Consider the following 23,062-nt stretch of genomic DNA (forward strand, 5'->3'; position numbering starts at 1 on the left):
GTCCTGGTTGTGTCCCCTCCCAGCATCTTCCCATTGTCCCCCCTGCCTACTCACTGGGAGAGCAGAGTGAGAAACAGAGACAGACTCAGTGCTGTGCAAGCACTGCTCAGCAACAGCTAAAACATTGGTGCGTTATCAACACTGGTTTGGTCACCAGGCTAAAACACAGCACCAGACAGACTGCTATGAAGAAAATTAAGTCCCTCCCAGCCAAGCCCAGTACAAATACTAAACAAAATAAAACAATACCAATGACAGAAATTTGCAAAATTTATCTGGCTGTGCTTTGTTGCTAGCTTTAAAATATAAGTTTGAGGACAAAGTGAAAAACAGTTTTGAATCCTTGAGACTTGCTTCTTGATAAACTTTTATGAGCAACAAATTCCACATCCTGCTGAAACATCACTGAAGCAAATTGTGTAAGTGAAGAAAGATTGATTCAATACTGAGACATGGTCCTGATCTTCCCTTTAAATTTCTTCAAATGTCACTTCTATGATCTTAAATAAATGGGTTTTTTTCTTAAAAGTTGCACTCAAAAGGAATTATATAGCTGCTTGGATCATCAGATTGTCCTATAGGTTAAATCAACATGGTAACTAAAGCCCCAAACCTGAGTTATGATCCACTAGCATTGAACTCTTAACCTATGTGAAATAATTGCACAAGGAATTGCAAAGGAATTAGGATCCAGTACGAAGTTCTATAATAAATAAGGACTAACTTCTGGGATCAGGGGAAATTTCAGCCCTGGTAAAGACTCTAAAATTTGGTTAACCAACTTTTAAGAAATTCAGAACTGTAGTAGTATGACTTTTACAGCAGTGCTTCTAACAGTAGCAGTATGACTTTGGAATGGTTATAGTAACTTAGAAATAGGCAATAGTGCCATAATAATTGCTGTTTTTACTGCATTCTTCATCATAACTGAGAGCAAGTTATTCAGAAAGAAAAAAGAAAACCACACACCAAAAATAAAGCAAAAGGCAAACATCTTGTTTACCTGAATAAAAACTTAATTACATGTGTCTTGCAGTGACTGAAAGAACTATAGCAAATAGTTGCTTTGGTATAATAAATATTTTTGAGAATTTGACTTTTGAGAACAGAACTTTCTGTAACTGTAGTTACCTAGCTCCTCTCCTGTAACTCTGAAAGCTAGAGTTCCTTCCAGTTATCTAAAACCACATCTTTCTTACAGCAAAGAGATGAAAATTTTCACTAAATGCACAGGTATTCAAGAAGCATAAGGAATCCCAGGCTGCTCTGTATGCTCAGCACAAGAATTCCATACTCGGGCTATTGCTACCCAAAGCAGGTGCTGCAACCTCAGACTACTACCTCTTGAAAACAATTATAATGCACAGGCAATTCACAGGCTTGGAATGCTTTTTGCCTCATAATTTACTGGCTCTTCTTACAAATGGAAATCAGTGGCATTGATTTGCTACAGGCTAAAAATATTCTAGTCTGGAAAGAGGATTTGATGGTTACCCTGTATTAGTCATGGGAGTTTATGCACTTCATTACACCATGCTGTAAATCTATTGCGACAAAAATTCATTCTGATGGGCCTGCATAAGAATGACGAAGTCACAATCCTTTGCACAGGTTCATAAAAATAACTTTGTTTTTTAATTTACTTATCCTAAATCTAAAGCAAAAAGAAAATTATATTGTCCCAGAAGATCATATGATTGAGTGACACTTTTGAAATGAACCATCAGAAAAATTAATCCCTACAGCAGAAGCTTGGACAATAAAGTTGATGCATTTGTATTACACCTTTTTGTATCATCATTTCCAATGTAAACCAAATGGAAATGAGATCAGATTTTATTTGTATCTTATTTTCTCCTGTAAATAAAATATATTAAAAATTAATAGTAACTAACAGTATTCCAGACATACAGGAAAGGAACATGGAGGGTATAGAAATAATTTCTCAGAGATACAGTTTGTTAATACCAAACCACAAAGATGTTCTCAATGTCACAGGCTGGGTTTGTGTCATGGAAGCTAATGACATCTCTCCCCTTGCTTTCACTAGCACACACAGGCATGTTTTCACCATTGAAATTTAAACATGATTTAAGAAACACAAAGAACAAGCAAAGAGGAAATCCCCAGTACCAAGTCATTTGGGAAATCCCATAAGATTCTTGCATGCTCTCTAGTAGATACATAATATGACACAAGTCTATATTTTCAGCAGGGCTGTTGATTTTGTCTTGCTTTTGCAACTGGTAATGGAAGAGTAACAAGGGGTTTAAAAAAACCCCACAATTTTTGGTTTGAGTTTTTAGTGTCTTCTGCTTCATCTCCTTTATCCCTCGACCTTGTGGTCCTCTAACCATATATATATTATTTCCCTTCTGTTTTGGGCAGCACGTTTGATTGGTCTTGAGTCTATAACATGGTGTCTTGCATGCTTGCTTGTCTTTGACGCTCACTTTAATATCTCCATCCTGTCAGCTGTTAAGTAGAAGCTGGGACCTGCCACCATCCTTGTACAGTGAAAGAAGTTTCTTGAGGAACAGAGAACTCGCACTGCAACAGGAGAAGCCCCAACTGCTGTAGCACAGTTTTCAGTCTAATTAATGCTAAATTAATTGTTATTTATGAAAACAACAACCAAAACACAAGTACTGGTTAGCAGACACAGACATAAAAAAAGATTGCCTGGTCAGCCTAAGGGTTAATCTGCTCTGAGTTTGGATGCTAAGCGTACTGCTGGATTGTGTACTCAATACAAACATCACCCTTTTCCAAATGTTAACTGGGAGTAAAAAAAGCAAATGAGTATTTAATGAATATCATTGTAAAAATTAAGACTCACCTCTACATGTCAAAAGTCAGTTACCTTTAATGTATTCTAAATGAAAATATCTTACTAAAAATGAGCATTTTCTTTGAAGGGCAGAGTAACTTTGATATTCCTATTCTTTTTGTATAAGCAGACTCCACATTCATGAATGTCAGAAATACTTCTTACAAAGTGCTATAGACTCTATGTAACCAATTTCACGGCAGATATTGCTTCTATAAAAGGGTCCTTTGTATCCAACCCTAAAAACATCCAGCTTTTTTGAAAACAGGTTTGATGGCTTGTGTATTGTTGCCATGGGTTTCAAATACAGCGTATCTCACCAGTTGCTGACAACCCATAACACTTTGGGAAGGCTTTGTGACACAATGATACAACATGAAGTCTGACAGATTAGAAATGGAAAGTGGGTGTTTTGAGCTAAGAATGGAAACAACATTGACAGAAACAATTAACAGTAATTAATAATAATCCACATTGAAAAAAATCTGTTTTGAATTTAACCAGGATACTTTGGTTCAACTGAATTTATTTTAAATCTTTCCTGATACTTCACATTATACCCTATGAGCAAGCATGCCATATTTGCTGTCTTGTTCACATTGCCAGACTTTTCATGTACACTTTGAAATAGCAGTCTGAGGACCAAGCTCAAAACCGAATCAGCAAGCCACCTGAATTATTTGCTACATGAATGCCTTTGGGACTACCTCTAGCCAACTAAGCATGTCTCCCATAGTGGAAGCTCTAATATAATCTTGTCTTTAAAGCTCTCTCAAGGTAATAGATATTTTTCCAGATGTGAATGTGCCTCAATGTGCTGCGTGGAGCTCAGTAGTTTCCATTTGTCCCATCTGCTTTTCATGGCAATGTGACAAAATTCAGGCTGTGCAGACAGGGTCCTTGGGTACATTGAAGTAAAAGAGAGACAGGAAGCAAACATGATCATCCCCACTCCTTAAGAGATGTATCATTCCTTGTTTTGTTTAGTTCCTTAGTCACACCTTCTTTGGTTACTAGGGTGCTGAATATTCCTGTAAAATTTTTGAGTTGGGGAAATCATTGTCTTTTAGACCATTTATGCAACTTCTGTAGTGGTTGTTTATTCTAGTAAAACACATCTGGTAGACTATCACTCCAGAAGCATGACCAGAACATTGTTTATTTATTCCTACCTGCCTAAACATAGATCTAAATCTAGCATGCAGTGCACCAAAACCTTACTCTTTCCCCCAGTGAATCATAAAGCAGAAAACATAAGTGTGAAAGAGAGCATAAATGAGAAATATTCCATCACTTTCAGTGAGCTTTGGATTGGGCTCTGTATCATATCAATCTCTTAATTTCCACAGAAATAGTCCCTATGATAGATGGCTAGTTATTTCAAAAAAAAAAAAAAAGGTAATGTGAAATTATTCAACAGTTACATGCTGACTGTTGCCTTATCAATAAACCACATTCCAAAGCCATTTTAAAAACCAATAACCAGTAATATGTTTTATGTTGCAACTGAGGTAAGCCACTGCAAAGGTGCATGGAGGGAAGACATAACACAATGCTATATCACAACTAGTTTGTAAACTGTTGCTTACTTGAGGGTAGAAAAGTTGAAAGGTTTTGAGATACTGGCTTCTGGGCTTTTGCTGGTTGGAGCTGAGATTCTCTGAAGTCTTTCTTCTCTTGATTGGGTGCTGCAGATGTTCCCATAGGCTCTTCCCGGCCAACTAAAACAATGAAGTGTAAATTCTGTCATTAGCTACAAATCATTTGCTTTTTCTTGCTCGGAAGCTTCCCATATGTTCAGTGACAAACACTAATAACAGATCTCACACCTGTTCAACACAGTGGACACGAAAATCTTTTCTCTATGTATTGCACAGCCACTAGCTATTATTAGCTTTTATTGTTAGCCACAAAAAGTGGAAAAAATCTGGCATACCAATAAAAGTCCATTTACTGCTCTGAAAATCTAAGTAACAATTTAACATTGATGTATGAATAAAATGACGTGTTAAAATGCAGTTTTCCCCAAGATAAGCTTCTCCACCCCCTTGATGTTTTCTTTCTTAAGAGTGGGAATGCTGAAATGAAAACCGCTAGAGGCCATTTCTGGTAATACGAAGTGGCAAACAGACAATCTTGGTTGCTCTCATAGAAAATATTAGCTCCTTTTTTATCTTCCTTTTCCTGAGTAGCAAGGATTCAGGAGAACTCAAGCCTGTAACAAAGTAATATTTAGCCTTATTTTAATGGCATCAGTAAGCCCTGCTTTGTTGAGAATTTCCACTGAAAACCCTGCTTTGCCAAAAAGTAACAAAGGAAAATGCTTTCCTTATTTCTACAAGGATGCAGTGACTGAAATATTCTTGTCACCTTGTAGTAAGCAGGGACTGAATGGTAGGGATGCCATTACAGTGACTGTCATAATGCTTCTGTATGTCTGGGTCACAACATATATAGAACAATTAATAATAAGACTGATTGTATGTTTTGATATTTTCCCTTTGCTGGTCAAAGCATTCAAGATGACCCTGTTCTGCTTGTGTCTGGCAAAAATCTGACTGAATTCTCAATTTTGAACTAATGGCCAGTTTAGTATTTTCATGAGATGTTTCATTTCTTGATCTCTGTGACTATGTCCACCAGATAAGAATACAAGTACTGTAATCCACTGTTTTCTGCAGTTATAATCCAAGTCAGCTGGCTATGTTTGGTAACCAGTTGTTCACTAAACTAAAAACTTCATTCTCCTGAAGGAGAAGAGACAAGCAGACAATCCAGTGACGGTGATCCAGAGCGTGCTGAGGAGAGCTAATTTCTGAGTCCTGGCTAGATGACTAGAACAGGTCAGCTCCCTAGTAAGGGACCTTTCTGACTGCAACAGCTCTCAAAACTGACTATGGGACAGAAGAATCACATAATCAATATACTAGTGGGGGAAGTCCAATGTATTTTGCACCATTAAAAAAGAAACTGAACACTGCCAAACAGGTCCTCTCTAAAGTCTACTACTTTCCCTATAAAATCAGGAAAGAGTGCAGTATAGCTAACAGCAAGACAACTCCTCCCAGGCTTCCATAATCTGTTTATTATTTATTATTTTTGTTTAGTATATTATTTATTATATTGATTTGTTCAGTAAAAAAATAGATTTCTTCTGCATCATTTTTTGTTATAAAGAGACAGAAATGAAGAAAAATTAACTAGCTACAGAGGAGAAATTAAATGTGGGCACAATAAACTTTTCACCTTTAAAATTGCTGAAACACAACAAAGGAAATGGTGTCAACCTGGCTTTTACACTTTTGCTTTGAATTTGTCATTCAGAAACACTAATCACTAAATCAAACTGTAGAATATTAAGAAATTACATACATTTGATGACCTGTGGGTAGAAAAAAATGTTTCTGTCTCCAGTGTTAATGACAGGCTTAGTCTGGCCATCTGGCAGGAGACCAACATATATCCCTTTATTTCGCACTGATTCTAGACTTACAGATCCAGTTTCCAAATTCTTCTCAATTTTAAAGTGACAGTATTCATCACCTGTGCCCTAGGAAATTGAAAACAGAAATGTGAATTCAACAATTAAATTGACATAGCGGGGCAAGTTGGATGTTTCTTAATACTTAAGTATTGCTAACTTCTAATAATATTTCAGATTAACTTCAGGTTCTTCACTATGTCCTACATTATTATACACACAGACATATATACATGTATCTTGGCCTTGCTTATTCCTTTGTGAACAGAAAGACCGATCACATAATTTGAGTAAGTGAAAGATCGCATACAAAAGCATTACGATTTCTGTTAGGATTTAGGCAAAGTCTAGGATATATTCAAAAGAGTTTCCCACTTAATCAACTTACATCTTAATTATTCATTAGAGGGTTTTATCATCAATTTATTTAGACTTAATACCACTTTAAAACCCTGAACATGTTTGTGCTTTGCCACATTCAAAACAATTATAACAGTTCATATCAGCAAACAGACATAGGATTAGTAAACACTGAGTCTAATGAGCAAATACTAATGTCTCATTCTCTTTTTTGCTCTCAAATGTAAATCTGCAACAGTTAAACTCCTAGGAGGTGGAGAATATTATAGGTCCAAAAATTAGAATATTTCAACCATCCCCCAAGCCTAGTTTTATTTCTAAATATACAGGCTACTGGTGAGGTATTTCAAGAATAAACTCTATGTGGTTGCCTGATGAAGAAAAAAAAAAAATCAAGTTCTTTGCTCCAGACAAAACAGAATCATTTGTAAAAGCTCAGATGCCAACATGACTTCAACATCGTCCAAACTCACACCAGTATAAGTGTGGTCATTTAATAAAAATCAAATTAGCACAACAGAATCTTGACAGAGAGTCATCAGGTATGTAGCAACAAATAAATTTTAACTACATCCACATTCTCAACAGTTTAAAAATATAATCAGATCTTTTCAATCAAGTACCAAATATACATGACAGCTTCTCTTGCTATATTTTTCTATCTTTCCTTGGGCAAATGAAGGAAAAGATCTGAAAAGTTTTAAATCTCAACAATGTTTTATCCCATTTTTATCCAAGCAAGTAAAAAAAATAATCTCTGCTATCACTGACAATTTACTCAAACTATCTGCAGATGGAAATACAAAAAAGAACTGCTTACTATTCCATTACACTGATCATCTTTGATCTTCAGATACATTCTTGGGTTTCTCACGCTTTCAAACATGCAGACTCCAGAGCCGATTTTATGTACCTTCCAGTAGGATTCCCGCTGCTGATGACCTGCTCCGCTGCAGCTCCCATCAGGTCTAAGGGACAGAGCCTGGCAGAGACTTGTGTTGAGCAGAATGATGGCTCCATGGTGAAACACACCCTTCAGATCAGAGACAAGAAGTCCTCTGTGAACAGAACAGCTTTTCTCCGTATTAAACTTTGACATTTATATTGTTCATACTGATTTATTTTAGGCACTTATTCATGCATTTCCATGTATAAAATATAAATTAATAAGTCCCAAGTAATTCAAGTATACATCCAGCCTTTGAATATTTGCTGCTTTCTGTGCAGACACTAACCTGGATAGTGGGAATCCTTCCCTACTCCACAGCTTCCCTGGTTTTTATTGTTCAGCAGCGCAGCACAACATCCAGAGCACAAGGAGCATGGCAAGTTAAATTAAGTAATTTCCCATGCAGCTCTCCTGTATGTACCTAACTTCCTACTTTTCGAAGGTTGACTAAAAAGTTTAGAGACGCATCTTTTCTGTGTAACAGCCCACCCTATTTGCATATACCAGCTGCAGTGTCCGCACTGCTCGCCCCAGGAGCGCAGTAAAGGAACACTTCTCAAGTGCCGCCTACCTGTTAAGCTGTAGTTTAGCTCCACCTGGTGGAAGAGGATCACTCTTTTAGCTTGCAATCCTCTGGCATTTGATTAGATACAATCTGCTTTATAACAGTAAATTTCAGAAAAAAGTCTTCTTATTTTTCCTCTGCCCACCTTACCTTGACATGCACAACAAATTCTTTGGAAAGTCCAGCATATCCTGTTGTTTCATCAGCTACTTTGCCTTGAAGATTGAACATAACAGTGTGGCCTGGGTTCCTGGCCGACTCAAGAATGGCACAACCATTTGGTTGAAGGTGAACACGGAGCTCACAGCAAGTCTTGTCTTTACTCTAACAAAATCAAAGTAGGAATAATAAATTATATGAACTACCAGATATGGCAAAATCCAGAACAGAGAGTATCACAATATAGTTTCTGTGTTGTTCAAGTCTCCACAACATTACCAGTCTAGTATGAAAATGTCATTGTATTTTTCAGATTTGCAGTCCTGATAGCAAAGTCCTAAAATTGTGAACTCTGGAATTTCAAAGCACAGAAACAGTTCGTCTTAAGATGACACAGATCTGAGGATAACACAAAAGATACCTGGGTGCCTCAATCAGAGAGTTAGAGCCTCAGCCTACAAGCGCGGCAAAGGATGGAATATAAAATTGACATAGACAGGAGGTGAACTACAGCAACTCTCTGCCACCAGCCCTCCTTCATTTGCCTCAGTGTTTCTCCTCATTTACTGATACTGTTCTCACAGGAAACACTTAAGGAGTCAAAAGTTCTACATGAAAGAGTACAGCAACACACTATCCATGCTTGCCTGTTCAGGTTTGCAGACTGTGTGATCCTGTTGTATAAAGGACACAATATACAAAATACATATTTAAATATTTTATCAACTCCATCATCATTCTCATATTTAAATAAAACTACGATTTTAATAAATGTAAAATGCTAATAATCAGCCCAATATTTTAAAAGACTTCTGGCTTACATCATCTAACATTTTTTCAGCATTTTTAAGATGTCAAAGAATCAATATTTCCAGGGAAAATTTTCATTTCCAAGGCACTACCTTCTGAAGAAAAAGCTTCATACTCAAAAAATACCTGCCTATCGATTCAATATACTTCTAAAAGTAAAGGAAAAATTGTATGGATTTTAGAAGTGGTTGTGAAACAAGTGAGCAAGCATGTCCTGAAAGTACAATTAAGTATGTATTGTAAGGTCAATTGCAATTTTTGTATTGCCATTTTGTTTTACATTTACCTATCTTCACTCCAAAGACCCCAAAAAGTATTAAATGACAGCATTTTTCACATTCCCTGGGAAAAGGAACATCTTACACAACTAAAAATAAGAAAATTGAGTTCCAGATTTTCCATAGATTGCTCAAACTCGTAAAGCATGTCAGGAGCAAAGCAGAAAATAGAAAGTTCAAATTTAAGTACTCAGTTAATAACCTCTCTGTAGTAAAATATACTGCAATGTGACAGCCTGCAAGGGGTTCTCTGTATCAGAATTACACTAATGAACATGAACACTAGGAAGTCCTGCAAGGTCTGACAGTTTCCCTGGCAGCCTGACGCTATCCCCATTGAGAAATCTAACTTTACTGAGAGTACTCTACTCCCACTAATGCCAATGCACATCATGTAAAAGAGGAATGGGACCAGCTTTGACTATGAAATTATTCACTGGATAAATAAGGAGAAGAACTCAAAAAAGTGAAAGGGAAACAGCATCTTCTCTCATCAGTAGAAGAGTTTCATCAGAAAGAACTGATTTCTACAACTCCATTTGCCTACTTGTATACTGCAAGTGCTGAGAAAGAAAGGCAATAGTAAGACTTTGAAGACGGGATGAAACAAATCAAAATGAATCAAAACAAATCTGGAATATTTCAGCTGGCTTATGACAGGCATGTTACTTAGAAATGGACACAAAGGAAAAATGGGCATTTAAAATGAATCCTTAGAATTTATACTTATCCAAAAAAAGGAAATCGCAGAATCATAGAATGGTTTGGGTTGGAAGGGACCTTTAAAGGGCATCTAGTCCATCCCCCCTGCAATCAGCAAGGACATCTTCAAACTAGAGCAGGTTGCTCAAAGCCCCATCCACCCTGTTCTTGAATGTTTGCAGGGATGGGGCATCTACCACCTCTCTGGGAAACTGTTCCAGTGTTTCACCACCTTCATCGTAAAAAATTTCTTCTTTATATCTAGTCTACATCTACCCGCTTTTAGTTTAAAACCATTACCCTTTGTCCTGTCGCCACAGGCCCTACTAAAAAGTTTGTCTCCATCTTTCTTATAAGCCCCTTTAAGTATTGAAAGGCTGCAGAGAAGAGCCTTCTCTTCTCCAGGCTGAGTAACCCCAGCTCTTTCAGCCTTTCCTCATAGGAGAGGTGTTGCATCCCTCTGATCATTTTTGCAGCCCTCCTCTGGACGCACTCCAACAGGCCCATGTTTTTCCTGTGCTAAGGACTCCAGAGCTGGATGCAGTACTCCAGGTGGGGTCTCACCAGAGCAGAGCAGAGGGGCAGAATCACCTCCCTCGACCTGCTGGCCATGCTTCTTTTGATGCAGCCAGGATACGGTTGGCTTTCTGGGCTGCAAGCGCACATTGTCGGCTCATGTCCAGCTTTTCATCCACCAGGACCCCCAAGTCCTTCTCCACAGGGCTGCTCTCAATCCCTTCAGCCTGTATTGATACAGGGGTTGCCCCAACTCAGGTGCAGGACCCTGCACTTGGCCTTGTTCAACCTCATGAGGTTCACATGGGACCACTTCTCAAGCTTGTCCAGGTCCCTCTGGATGGCATCCCATCCTTCAGGTGTGTCAACAAGATATGAGGGCAACTAGTCAGCATGTGGCAAGCCAATATAAATCACAGCTTGGAATGGCCTGGTATTCTTGCATCAAATCATTTAGTCTATTAAAAAATTCCACCAAAGTGTAAAAAGTAAACTGTGAGAAAACAGACAAAGCCCTATGTCTAAATTTGCCTATTCATTGGCAATTTCCTGGGTTCAGTTCTGCATTTCTTAGCTCTTTATCTGACTGGAAGCACAATTATTAGACAGATTAAAACCAGCATTATTTTTAATCAGACAATGAAATGTAATTATGAAGCAGAAATCAGTAACAGCATTTCCTACCTTTCCAATTACATGGCCACTGACAAGAGCAAGAGCAAGACGTGGCATCTGATGACTGCTGAATACACATATATTTCTCCCTTTGACATTTACATCAAAAATACCTAAGAGTTAAATGAAAAAAAAATGTTAGAAGTATGAGAGTATATTAATTTATGTTTGCATTTAATTACAATTAATGATTTATCATTTTCAAGGGAAAAGAATGAATCAAGTGTTTAACTCAACAGTTTGACCTCTCTGATCAATGAATCCCCCTCATTCCTTCAGGAAAGGGCATCTAGAGACTACTGTCTACTTCATTGCCTGGAGAAAAAAAAACCCTGAGAGCTAATGATAAGGAACAAATTTCTTTTGATCAGCATATATGTTTTTAAAAAAAGCCATAAAAAGGAGCTGAGGACTCCAGCATAATGAACTGGGCTATAGCAGTGAATTTACATGATAAATAACAGATCGTGTAGGGAACATAAAGCTCTCAGGTAGGAAAAGATAATTCATTTTTTCTGTATCTATATTAGAATTTGTAAAGCAAATCTTGCAGCATAGCTCATGGCTTCTAAAATTTTAAATCTGGCCAATTTTCCAAACAATTACCTCTCATAGCTACAAAATACTGATGAAAGCTGAAGTGGTGCCATTTTTATTGTTCCCAGCAGCAATAGCTGATTTTTTGAACAACTGTTGTACCAGTACATTATGTTGCCTATTTGCAAGGTGCAGCTATCTCTGGAGGACTTCTGTGGTGTCCATAACGTAAGATTTTCAGGGTGTCATTGGGGCCATGAGAATTACACAGCCAAGGATCATTGTGCCCGTCGGGATGATGCCACAAATCATAAAATACAGATAGGGCTTCTAGTCCTTGGGGCAAGATAGGGAGGACACATAACTGTCACAATGGGTCTCTGCTTTCAGATACAGCTAAAGCTTCCTGAGAAATTAAAAAACCCTAGACCAAATCATCATCTAATATAGTTTGCCACCACCACTCTGAAGGCCTTTGAATTATATTGCTTTAGATCTGCTGAAGACAAATAAACAGTTCTACCAATATCTGAAATGCAGTTTTCTGTTAGGAAAGATAGGTAGATAATTTATGTCAGAGGACTTTATTCTAAAGTACACACAAAGAAGCGGGGCCTCTGAATGAAAATTTAAACAACAGTTCCCAAGTCAGCACTTGTGGACTTCTGTTGCACATGACTATTCTAGATGCTTTGTAAATTACTGCACATATAAGTAAAACAAACAAATCTGAAAGAAGTTAAGGGAGAAAGATATTGTTCTGAAGGCAGAAGAGTTGCATGATCGGTGTCTGCATTCATTTTGTACCTGTGTTTGTTCTGTACTCTGAACTACAAAAAAAGAATACATGGTTATTCCTGTGTCACTAACTGTTCCTCAAGGCAACTTTATCATATTGTTCAGAAAAATCAAACTCTTTGATTACCAGTTTAATTCCTAAGTATTACTAAATCCTTGGGAGGCTGCAGATCACACTACTCATTTTTCTGACTTCTAATCTAAATTAACAGTTTATGCCAATTTTGTTTTGATCTTTCTTTCTAATATATTTAATTATATTTGTAATCTTTAACTACTGATATTTAGTAGTTGTGCATCAGAATTGGTCCTTTCACAATTATATGCATTACTCATCTAAAACTGTGGAGGTAACACTTACATGAATTTCACATCTAGCATGTAAAAATGTGCCAAAAAGGTACAGAATGCAATAAAAATGTCACAGGTTTATGTCAGAAAAATACTATTAGAAATGCACTAATTTATAGAAAAGAAAGTGCATCTAGATGAAAATCGGGAAACAGTCTGCAGTGTGAATTTGAATTCTGCATGTTAGAAGATTATGAACTCCGAGGTGTCTAAATGATCTAATGTGTCTAAATCAAATCACATACAATCCATCAACTGAAGACACAGCATTCAAAAGCAGCAAAGATGTGCTTACTGCATCAGTCGAGATTAGAGACCAAATTCCTACAAGCAGGTAGTTTGGTCTGTCACCAAGTAATTCACAGTTTGTGATCCCAAATGGATCTTGGAGGAAGGACACTACCATGCTGTGCAACTGCTTTCAGACATTTAAGACACTTGCAAATCCTAAAGCTGCAGATAGGAGATTTGAGTTAATCAGTGTTTGAGTCACCAAATACTTTGAACTCAAAGACCAAGACTGCTAACTAATAAGAATAGGTTAGTAAAACAGGATAAGACCCACTTTCAGTGTTTGTAATATTACTGATCTCCCATATTATCAAATCAAATCTCCCATTTGAGTTTTCTGGTGCAGCTTTTCTAAGGTGCCTTTATAGGCTGTGCTAGGAGTATTGATTACACTACTTTCCATGCACTCTTTGGTGCGTCCTGAAAGATTCTGTTCTATCACTTCGAAAAAGATGTGTGTAAGGTCCCTGGGAAGATGCCAGAAAGGCCGAGCAGCTCCATCGCTGTAAAGATAACAAAAATATGTGTGCCTAATATGATACATGTTATAGTTAAGTGTTAGTAACACAGTAGGATGGAAGCTGGTAAAGAGGAAGAACTGGAAGAGTGCTATTAAAATCAATGACAAGGATAGAATCATGGAATCATAGAATCATTTAGGTTGGAAAAGACCTTTAAGATCATCAAGTCCAACTATAAACCAACACTGCCAAGTCCATCACTAACTCATGTCCCTGAGCACCACACATCTACCTGACTTTTAAATACCTCCAGGGATGGGGACTCAACCACTGCCCTGGGCAGCCTGTTCCAATGCCTGACTACCCTTTCAGTGAAGAAATTTTTCCTAATATACAAATATTCAAATTCTTTCTGATTGCTAGAGGAAATTTCCTTCCCTGTTGACAGAAAAAAAAGTATGCCCAAAAAGTCTTACCCTTTCAAATTATTTTCTTCAGTTCCTTTGCTTGCCAATTAGAAAATTCAGATATAGCTTTTGCTACTATGGTTTAAAACTGGAAGTTGCATGTAATTAATCTTTGTTTTTGCTTATGAAATTGAAGCAAACAGACGGATGGAAGTAATAATTCTCTAACAAAATACTTGTTCACTCCAGGTGTATTTTGTTCGCTTATTGTATTGCAAACTGTGTTACAGGAACTACATATGCTTATTAGTCACAGCTCATTCTCACCTTGGACAAATTATTATGTTTTAACTCACAATCAACACTGGTGTGTTTGCAATCTTCAGAAAGACTCATTTGCAAAAGTATGGATTGCAAAAGTATAGATGGAACAAAATTAATTTTATATACACACACACACTTCCTATTAATGAACTATACCTGGAAATTTAACTTGTTAGCTTAGATGGATCTAGTTACAAAAGACTAGCTGTCCTTGCCATGGCAGTTCCATGGCAGCATTAAACTGCAGATGACAAGAAGTTTCTATTTGGTAAGCGAAAGCCAGTAATGAGATAACATGAGAATTTTTTTGTGCTTTATAGGTAAACCAAGCATATAATTTCTGAGTTCTTATAGCCATTAATACATGTAAATATTTTAAGTAAGGAAAATGTTTAGTATAATTACCTACTCATATTCATTAGAGGGTGATTCCTCTAATATATGAGATCACAGTGAACTATAAAGTCCCCCTTCCTTGTATCTTTTATGCATACATTCACCTGAAAAATACTTTACCATATTTGTTCTTCTTGTCACCAAGAGCATCAACTCTGCTATCTGGACTGAGGCAAATGAAGCCACGGGTGAGCGTGTTGTAAAACTGAAGTGTATTGCCTTCCTGAAATTTCCACTTTTCAGCAGCCCACTAGTTTTGTAAACAACAAGCAGAAAAGATTTATGAGAAGATGATACACAGGAATTTGACATACATGAGAACCACTGACCTGATTTCACTCAAAGCATAATCTGAATGGTTTAAATAAAAATAAAAAGGTACATTCTTACAGTTTCCTCTCTCTTGAGTTCCAGCTCTTGTCCTGTACAGATAAAAACCGTGTAATTAATTTACAGAGCATCCTCATTCCATTTGACACAGTTGCAGTGAGGCTGGGTTCTCCTCCCCACCGATTTTCACTTACTTCCTGGAAACGTGCTGGCATCTGTCACAGTCAGTTCCCTAGCAATATTGCCATCATCCTGCCCCTGGTCCAGCCACCTATAAACCAGAACCCATTTCAGTGATATAACCTTGATTGGCAACTCCCACAATATTGTATACATGGCATTTGCATACTGATACTTCCTGTTCTATTTATTAAAGTCTCAAGGCTAGCAAGCAGCAATACAAAAATCCAGCTTTAGTGAAAAGAGATTGACTTTGGCAAAAATGGTTTTGTTTGTCTGTTCTTGATGAAATCTATAAAGAAATGCTTTCCTGGACTGAGGTATAAGGGCCTAAGCCAATTATTACAAATCAGAGAACTCATATTGATCCCCGATCAATAACAAAAGGTGCAGTGGTCATGATGTTTGCTCTTCCTGTCTGCAAGAAGGCTACAGCAGGATGCAAATTGTTCCATGCCCTAAAAATCCCTACACAGGGAGGCAAATCCAACACAGGCAACAATTTTACCATGTCTGAACTATACTTTTGCAATGCCATTGTACCTGCTTCACATCTACTTACATAAGTTAAGTCTAACTCCATTTGAGTCAAAAGGATTCACACACTGTGGGAGCAAGATCAGCAAGCCCAGCGTCGGGCTCTAACGATAACTAGCACATACCCTGTATTTTTCTGCCTGAAATGGATCTGAACTCTCCCTAAATTATGTATGAAGCTAGCATTATAGATCTCTTCATAGCAGTTCATCTCATCTAGAATACAGAATCAAAATTAGGTCAGGCAAAGATGAGGTGCTGTATCTGATAGGCAGAAAGCCCTTACTCACACATAAATCAGTTTCAGTGTGCACATCGCTCACTCTGAGCTGTCTCAGGCAGTTATTTATTCACTCAGAGAAGTGAGAGGAGGAAATAGAATTGAGGTGCCACTGGCAAGCTGCAGCTAGATTCATACGTGACTGGACTTTACCATTCCTAATATTTGCACTGATCTTTATCAAATATAATTTTTCTGTAAGGTGTTGAGAATTAATCAGGTGTAGATAAAATTAGAAATGAGCTATAGAACAGAAGATTCAGAGCAGCAGCATCTGCAGGGGAAAAGGCAGGGAAGTCAGGTTTGCTTCAAATTACGTTGCAGCTCAGTGACAGGCTGCAGGGCAAATGAGAAAAAGAGATGTGGTCAGGTGGCTGTGTTTGTGATAGCCATTTAACAAGATCTTAAAGTCTGATCCTGAGCTCACTGAACCCCAAGTTAATCTCCATACTAACTTTAGTAAAGTCAGATCAGTCTGCTAGAGAGACAGCAACGCACTCTCCTGAAAAGCCTTGCATCACATGACATGGAAGAATGGATGGACCTGCCGGTGTCAGATCCAACGCGTTGGATATGGGGAACGTGTCAAAAAAGTACGTCTTGAATAGTTTGCAAGGCGCAAGAATGGCAAGTTCCCAGGCAGAACTTGTTATTGCTTTTTCATTAGCTCAAATGCACCAGAGGTTTGGGGCAGGTACAACTCAGAGAGCTGTAAAAAGAATCAGACCACTTCAGCTCACTTTTTAGGAAACACATATTTCCCTTGACAGGACATTTTAGAAGAAAAACCATAGGTAATTACAAATATATTAAAATTCTAACCAAAATGAAACACCACCAACCTGTGACAAAGAAAAGTATAATCCAAATCTGTTACAGGATCCTTGATTACAACTTTGTCCAGAAACCAGCCATTTCCTTAGAATAATAAAAAAAAAAAGTTCATGAGAGGCAGATTTAATGAAGTCTGACTTCCTATGGCTTTCTCTCTTCTACTGCTGCAAAATCTGCAGCTCCACTGGCAGGTTGCTAGAGCCACAGCTGCTGTGATGGCTGGAGAGAAGACAGTACATCCTCTAGGTACTGCAGAGCTTGCTCATGGGCCTGCAAGCTGCTAGGTCCCTCCCTGGCTGTCACGGCCCTGAGTGCTGCACATCTCCGCCTCTTTTAACCTCTCATTGTATGAGAAGTATTTGTTTTGCCAATCAAAATATCAAAAAGATTAGAGAACAGCTTATCACGGCTCAAAATAAGTTGCTATGTTTTACAATAGTTAGGCTCAAGAGTTTGAAAAACAGGTCTTGTGACTGGAAGCAATTTGAGTTTCACCATTAATTGGGTGTCTAATGACAAGATAGTGTAGCCAAAATCTCCAACTGCATCTTTACAGTGTAACCGATAATACTAATCAACTAAATTATAATAGCCCATTTTATCTATAAGACAGACAGCACAAGACGTATTCAATGTCTTATTATGCAGACACTCCCTCTCTTCACAGTTTTTTCCATAGGGATTGGCCAAAAATGACAGAACAGTAGCAGATGGTGTCCTTAACATAACAGTTGAGAGTATAGTGAAAGTGAACACAAAATATTTGAAATTTGTTATGATACAATAAGGTAACTGTGTCACTTGAACAGTTTCCTTCGAAGTCTTTGTCTTTCACTTCTAAAATGTTTTCATACATTCAGTTTTAGAAATTTGTTGTATTTCAAAGAAAAAGTTAATAACATTCAGTGACTATATAGAGAGATTTCTGACCTGATCCAAGACCATTGTGTCCTATAACAATCTTGTACAAATGTCCAAGGTGCACAGCTTCAACAGCAAAGATGTCGGTCTGTAATCAATCAACAAAATTTCAGTAAAATCTAAAAAGCAGAGCATTCTCCAGCTGTGGAATTCCAAAGACCCATAAACCCATAGAACTCTTCTGTCAAGATCATCCTTTGAAATATCAGCTAATGATAAGGTGAGAACAAACCAAGAGGGACACGTTTCCTGAAATAAAAGAAACAAGTAAGCCTGATCACTTTACTAATGAGAGTAGTTCCATTCAAATGAATGGAATCAGAGTCAGAAAAGAGAAACCTGCTGAAAGCTTAATTGGCTAAACAATTACAAATTACAGCAGGTTTCAACATTAGCAATGCAGATATAAAATGTAAAGTTTCATTTTCTCTTCACTTATAAAATTTTTAGAAGAATTAAAAAGTACACAGCTTACCTATTTCTGTCTTCCAAAAGCACTGGTATACCTTTAGAAAGTATTTTTGGCTTAATTATGGAACTTTGGGGAAACTTTGGAATGCAGTAATTATCTCTTTTCTAATTGCACCTTGCCTGGGATAACCACCCACCTGAGAGAGAAAAGCCAGCCAAACATATCAGAAAATGCCCTGTCTTTCACTTACTTGTCCTTTTAAAAATTTCTTGAGTTTCTGTGACCTGAGCAGCTGTCTTGATCCTGTATCACCTCTTTCTCCATAGACAGAAATATAGACATCAGCCTCAGTTCCAGCATTCCACAGTTCTCCTGTTGTCACATGCACTTCATAGACAGTCACTGACAATAAAAGATGACAACCTTTCGTACCACAAACACTATTATAGTTACAATAACATCTAGCTGTGAATGTGCCTGTAGAGTCCAAACACATCTGCATCAAGAAGAGTTAGAATATAAAACCTTAAAATTCCTATTCAATATTAAGTAAAATAATGTACAAACTTGGTTTGGTGTTACATTTATGCTTTTTATCCCAGACTGTCACTATGGGGAATGCAAACAGAATTGAACTTTAAATGCACAATAATATGTCTTTGTCCTGCAGCATCATTTGAAATCACCATAAAGCTGAAAAGTAAATAACATAAATCCAAGATTAGCCTCACCATGAGTGGTGAGATCAAAACTATAAAAAGTGACAGGAGCCATTAATGTTTTGAATGCACTCGTTAACCAAACAAGCAAAAATCTAGCACCATAGTACTGGTTTTCTAGGACCTCAGAACACTGCATAGTTTTATTATTTTACTGATTCATGCAATAGGATAGGACAGACTTCCTCTATTACATTCCATATAGAAATTCTTTAAAGACTGTAAATTTGGGAGGAAATATCTAGGACTTAAATTCAATAAATCAGTTATTTAATAGAAAAGGATAATGCAAATAAAATTAAATTTCAGTCAAAATCCAATGAAATTGGAATAAATACTATGATAGATAAAAATATGTATCAATAGAAAACTGTGGTCATTAAAATCCAGATGTAGGAACCTTATAAAAGCAGACAATTATAATCTCCAGTAGAAATATGGGAAAGGCAAAGTTTATGCCCACATAGAATAACAATATTTTGTTAGACCAAGTGAGGTACAGAGAAAACAAAAGGAGGAGAGAAAACCTCATTTTCTGGCACACAAGCTCTTCTTCCAGAGGTAGGTGTCCTTGTGATTCTCTGTCTTTCAAGTAGAAAAGAGTTTCTGGACCATTGGGTCCAGAAGAACACCAATGTTATCATCATTCAATTATCAGTTTCCACTTGAAACACGTTATGAAGTGTGACTGTAATTCTCTGAAGGAGGTTGCTCCCACAGCTCACTCTTCTGATGGACAAACACCTTCTTTTAATAACCAGTGAAAATTTATTCACGATCAGTCCATATCTGCAATTGTGCTAAATGGCCATTCAATGGTCACAACTTTTCCCTTGATGCTTATTTTTTTATGATTATTTCACTTTTATTTAAATGGCATTTGTGTGCAGGTTACTATACAAGCTGTCTTTAAAGAATTTGGTTTGAATAATGGTAACAATCTAGCTAAAACAGTAAGCACTCTGCACAGGCTATTTTAATGTGCCCACACAGAATGCTAGTGCTAGTTTGTTTCTAGCATCAGAGCTAACTCATTTTGAGATGGTGGCTGGGTACCTCTAAACTCCTCTGAAGTATTGTACCATAGACATATGCTATTAATAAATCCAGCAGAGAGGCTTAAAATAGATAACTTAAAAATTCAAGCAATTTTCACAATTTTTTATGCTTCTCTCTACCTCTCATAAGCCTAGGGATCATCCCAGCTTTATAAGTATTTATGAGTATTTTAATGCTTACAGCTTTTATGCTAGGAAATGGTGACTCTCCTAATGGAATGAAGCTGCATCAGGGGAAGTTCAGGTTGGACATTAGGAAAAGGTTCTGCACTGAGAGGTTGGTCAGTCACTGGAACAGGCTCCTCAGGGCAGTGGTCACAGCATCAAGCCTGTCAGAGTTCAAGGAGCATCTGGACGATGCTCTTAGTCATATGGTTTAGTTTTAGGTAGTCCTGCAAGGAGCATGGAGTGGGACTTGATGATCCTTATGGGTCCCTTCCAACTTGAAATATTCTATGATTCTATGATTCTTTCCTTTAGATATTCCATGGAAAAGTGTGCAGAACAGAGATTAAGAGAAGGAACTGTATTCTTTACATCTATTTTTGTCTATAAGTGTAGAACATTACACTTGTAAACACATCATTCTGAAATTAGAAAATGTAAGGGTTAAGATCATTTACAAAATTTAATTCTTTCCCCTATGCCTATGAATTATGAGAGATTGAACAAGGAGGTAAAACACACATCTTTTTTCAGATCAGCTATTATTATTTGGACAAAAGCCAGCCACAATTAAGGCACAGAAGCTTTTGACAGTCTTTATTTAGCAGCATAGTCATGTACTATTTTTTCCCAGAGTACACCTGTCTCAGTATTCAAAATAGTTTTCATTTAGGAACTGTTAATTAATACTGTATTTTACCCACATCATTTATCATGTCACCACTGGATCTGTTTACTTCCCCAAATTTTTCTTTACAGCACCCACATGAACAGGTACCCTATGAACAGACCATGGCAGAGGCAGAGAATTGATTTCTCCAGAGCAACAATCCCATGTCTAAAAGACCACAACGATCCTCTCTATTCCTATAATTCCCTCCTTCATTAACTATCTACTTTCCAGTTTCTGCAAGAAGAAAAGCAAAGGTCCACCAGCCACCAAACACTGTGTTACTCTGATTTATCCCCAGCAAGTAGTTCATCATCATATAATTAAAGATTGCATCATAAAACATGACCAGAAGGGGACAAAAGTAGGATGGTTGAGGATAAAAAGTCAAACGAATGGTGCTCAGTCCCCCAGCATTAGAGCCACAAAGTCTCTATGTAATACTTCTTAACAGTTTAATTCAGATGTTTTTCCTTTGAATAAAAAAGGCTGTTAAATCAGAAAGTGTTTCAGCCTCTTTTTATTCAGAAATTGGTTTTAAAGTGCCTCTCATCATCTCTCTTTCAGATTGAATCCAGACCTCTTCGCTGTTCTGTTATCAAACTATCTTCTCTGAAGTTAAAAGCTGTGTTCTCTTTTCACTGTGTCATGCAGAAATATAATATTGGCAAAAAGACACAGAAGCTGTCTTTCAATTACTAAGTTAGAGATGAAACTGCCTTCTCCAAAGCCTTCAGCATGACCCCTCTTATACCAAGGCTGGCAGAAATGCCTAGAAGTTCTTTTCCTCCTCTCTTGTGTGAGGGAGAAATTGTTAACTAAAAAATGCAGATTGAGAGGATGGTTTAAGTGTGCTGATGTACTTTACAATGTACCAAGATTACTTGATAATAAAAATCTTTCATTGTATCTTTATCTCAGAAACAAGGAAACAACCTACTCAGAAAGAAGAGCCTGAAAATTAGAAGGTGGGTAAGGTCAGTGTCCCAGAATATTAAGCAATAGAACATTTGGGGAACAACAGATACTGCAAGCAGGGGACTGGAGCATATTCAATATAATATGTTTAACGTTTATTTAAGGGGGGGGTGGGGGGAAGGTGTTTGGGTTTTATACCAATGTGCTTGTATGTTCCCCTACACTAACAATGTTAAAGTCTCCTGACCAAAGAGACCAAACCTATGAGGAAGCAGGCTGACTGCCTCTGAAGCTTTTCATACCCTCAAGGGTATGAAGATCATAACCACTCAAGATCAAAAAACATTGTGGTTGGGGCTGGCCAGCCTCTCTCTACAGCATTTTATAAGCCATTTACAGCTGCTGACTACATCACTGGAGGAAATCTCTCCTGCTAGTCTTTTTCTCTTAAAGACACAAACCTGTTTTTCTGCTCTTCTTTTCAGGCTCTTAATCTCAATGCTCAGGCATCATAGATAGGCATAAATACAGCTCCAGGCCACCCAGCTCTTTATTATGAGAGTGACTGTCCCATGGTATGCTTCCCCACATCCATGGGCCATTTCTGGACTTCTGCCCCTCAATTTCATTTATATCCTCTTCCTCTAGCCTGCAGCCACAACAGCTGTTACCATTGCAATGTCTGTTACCATTTCAATTTTGCAAGATCAACACAAAGTACTATAAGCATACCACCAAGCATTGCCATAGTATTAAACATTCTGAAAAAGGGATTCCGTAGTTTTTAGAGAACTTTGAATGAAAGTTTCTTTCATCCCATTAATCTTGTCCTCTGCAGTTCATATGATTTTTTGGGGAAGGGAAGAGAGGAGGGCGTGAAATCTGTCCCAGGTGGATCTTACTCTAGTAAAGGTTCCAGCACAAGTAATACCAGTGGTGTTAAGACTTCTCCCCCTCTACCATTGCACCCTACAGGATGGGAGTGTGCCCCAGCATTCTTGCTCCCTCACCCACATCTTTCCTTGTTATGCCCTTGTACTTTCCTTAGGCCAGAATATAACAATGCCATTTGGAGAGAAGGGAAGAGCAAGCACAGACTTTCCACCCCCTTCCCATTGCTGAAGCAGAGAGACCGTATAGCAACAACA

At 37.6% G+C, this 23,062-nt stretch overlaps 1 protein-coding gene across 1 annotated transcript in view; it reads right to left on the minus strand.

Annotated features, from left to right (window-relative positions):
• The window catches only part of RP1 (RP1 axonemal microtubule associated), a 187,774-nt gene that overhangs the window by 136,812 nt on the left and 27,900 nt on the right, over positions 1 to 23,062 (minus strand). The window contains exons 7-17 of the mRNA XM_087753249.1: positions 18,635 to 18,786; positions 17,982 to 18,060; positions 17,060 to 17,135; positions 15,415 to 15,491; positions 15,281 to 15,312; positions 15,011 to 15,140; positions 11,335 to 11,438; positions 8,336 to 8,509; positions 7,492 to 7,704; positions 6,203 to 6,380; positions 4,420 to 4,551 (exon numbers count right to left, since the gene is read on the minus strand). Coding sequence (XP_087609375.1) covers positions 4,420 to 4,551; positions 6,203 to 6,380; positions 7,492 to 7,704; positions 8,336 to 8,509; positions 11,335 to 11,438; positions 15,011 to 15,140; positions 15,281 to 15,312; positions 15,415 to 15,491; positions 17,060 to 17,135; positions 17,982 to 18,060; positions 18,635 to 18,786 — 1,347 coding nt within the window. The remainder of the gene's footprint in view (positions 1 to 4,419; positions 4,552 to 6,202; positions 6,381 to 7,491; positions 7,705 to 8,335; positions 8,510 to 11,334; positions 11,439 to 15,010; positions 15,141 to 15,280; positions 15,313 to 15,414; positions 15,492 to 17,059; positions 17,136 to 17,981; positions 18,061 to 18,634; positions 18,787 to 23,062) is intronic.

Source organism: Nipponia nippon, unplaced genomic scaffold (genome assembly GCF_047370975.1).
Source record: "Nipponia nippon isolate SJK-2023a ecotype South Korea unplaced genomic scaffold, ASM4737097v1 scaffold_1, whole genome shotgun sequence".
In the NCBI taxonomy this organism is placed as follows: Eukaryota; Metazoa; Chordata; class Aves; order Pelecaniformes; family Threskiornithidae; genus Nipponia; species Nipponia nippon.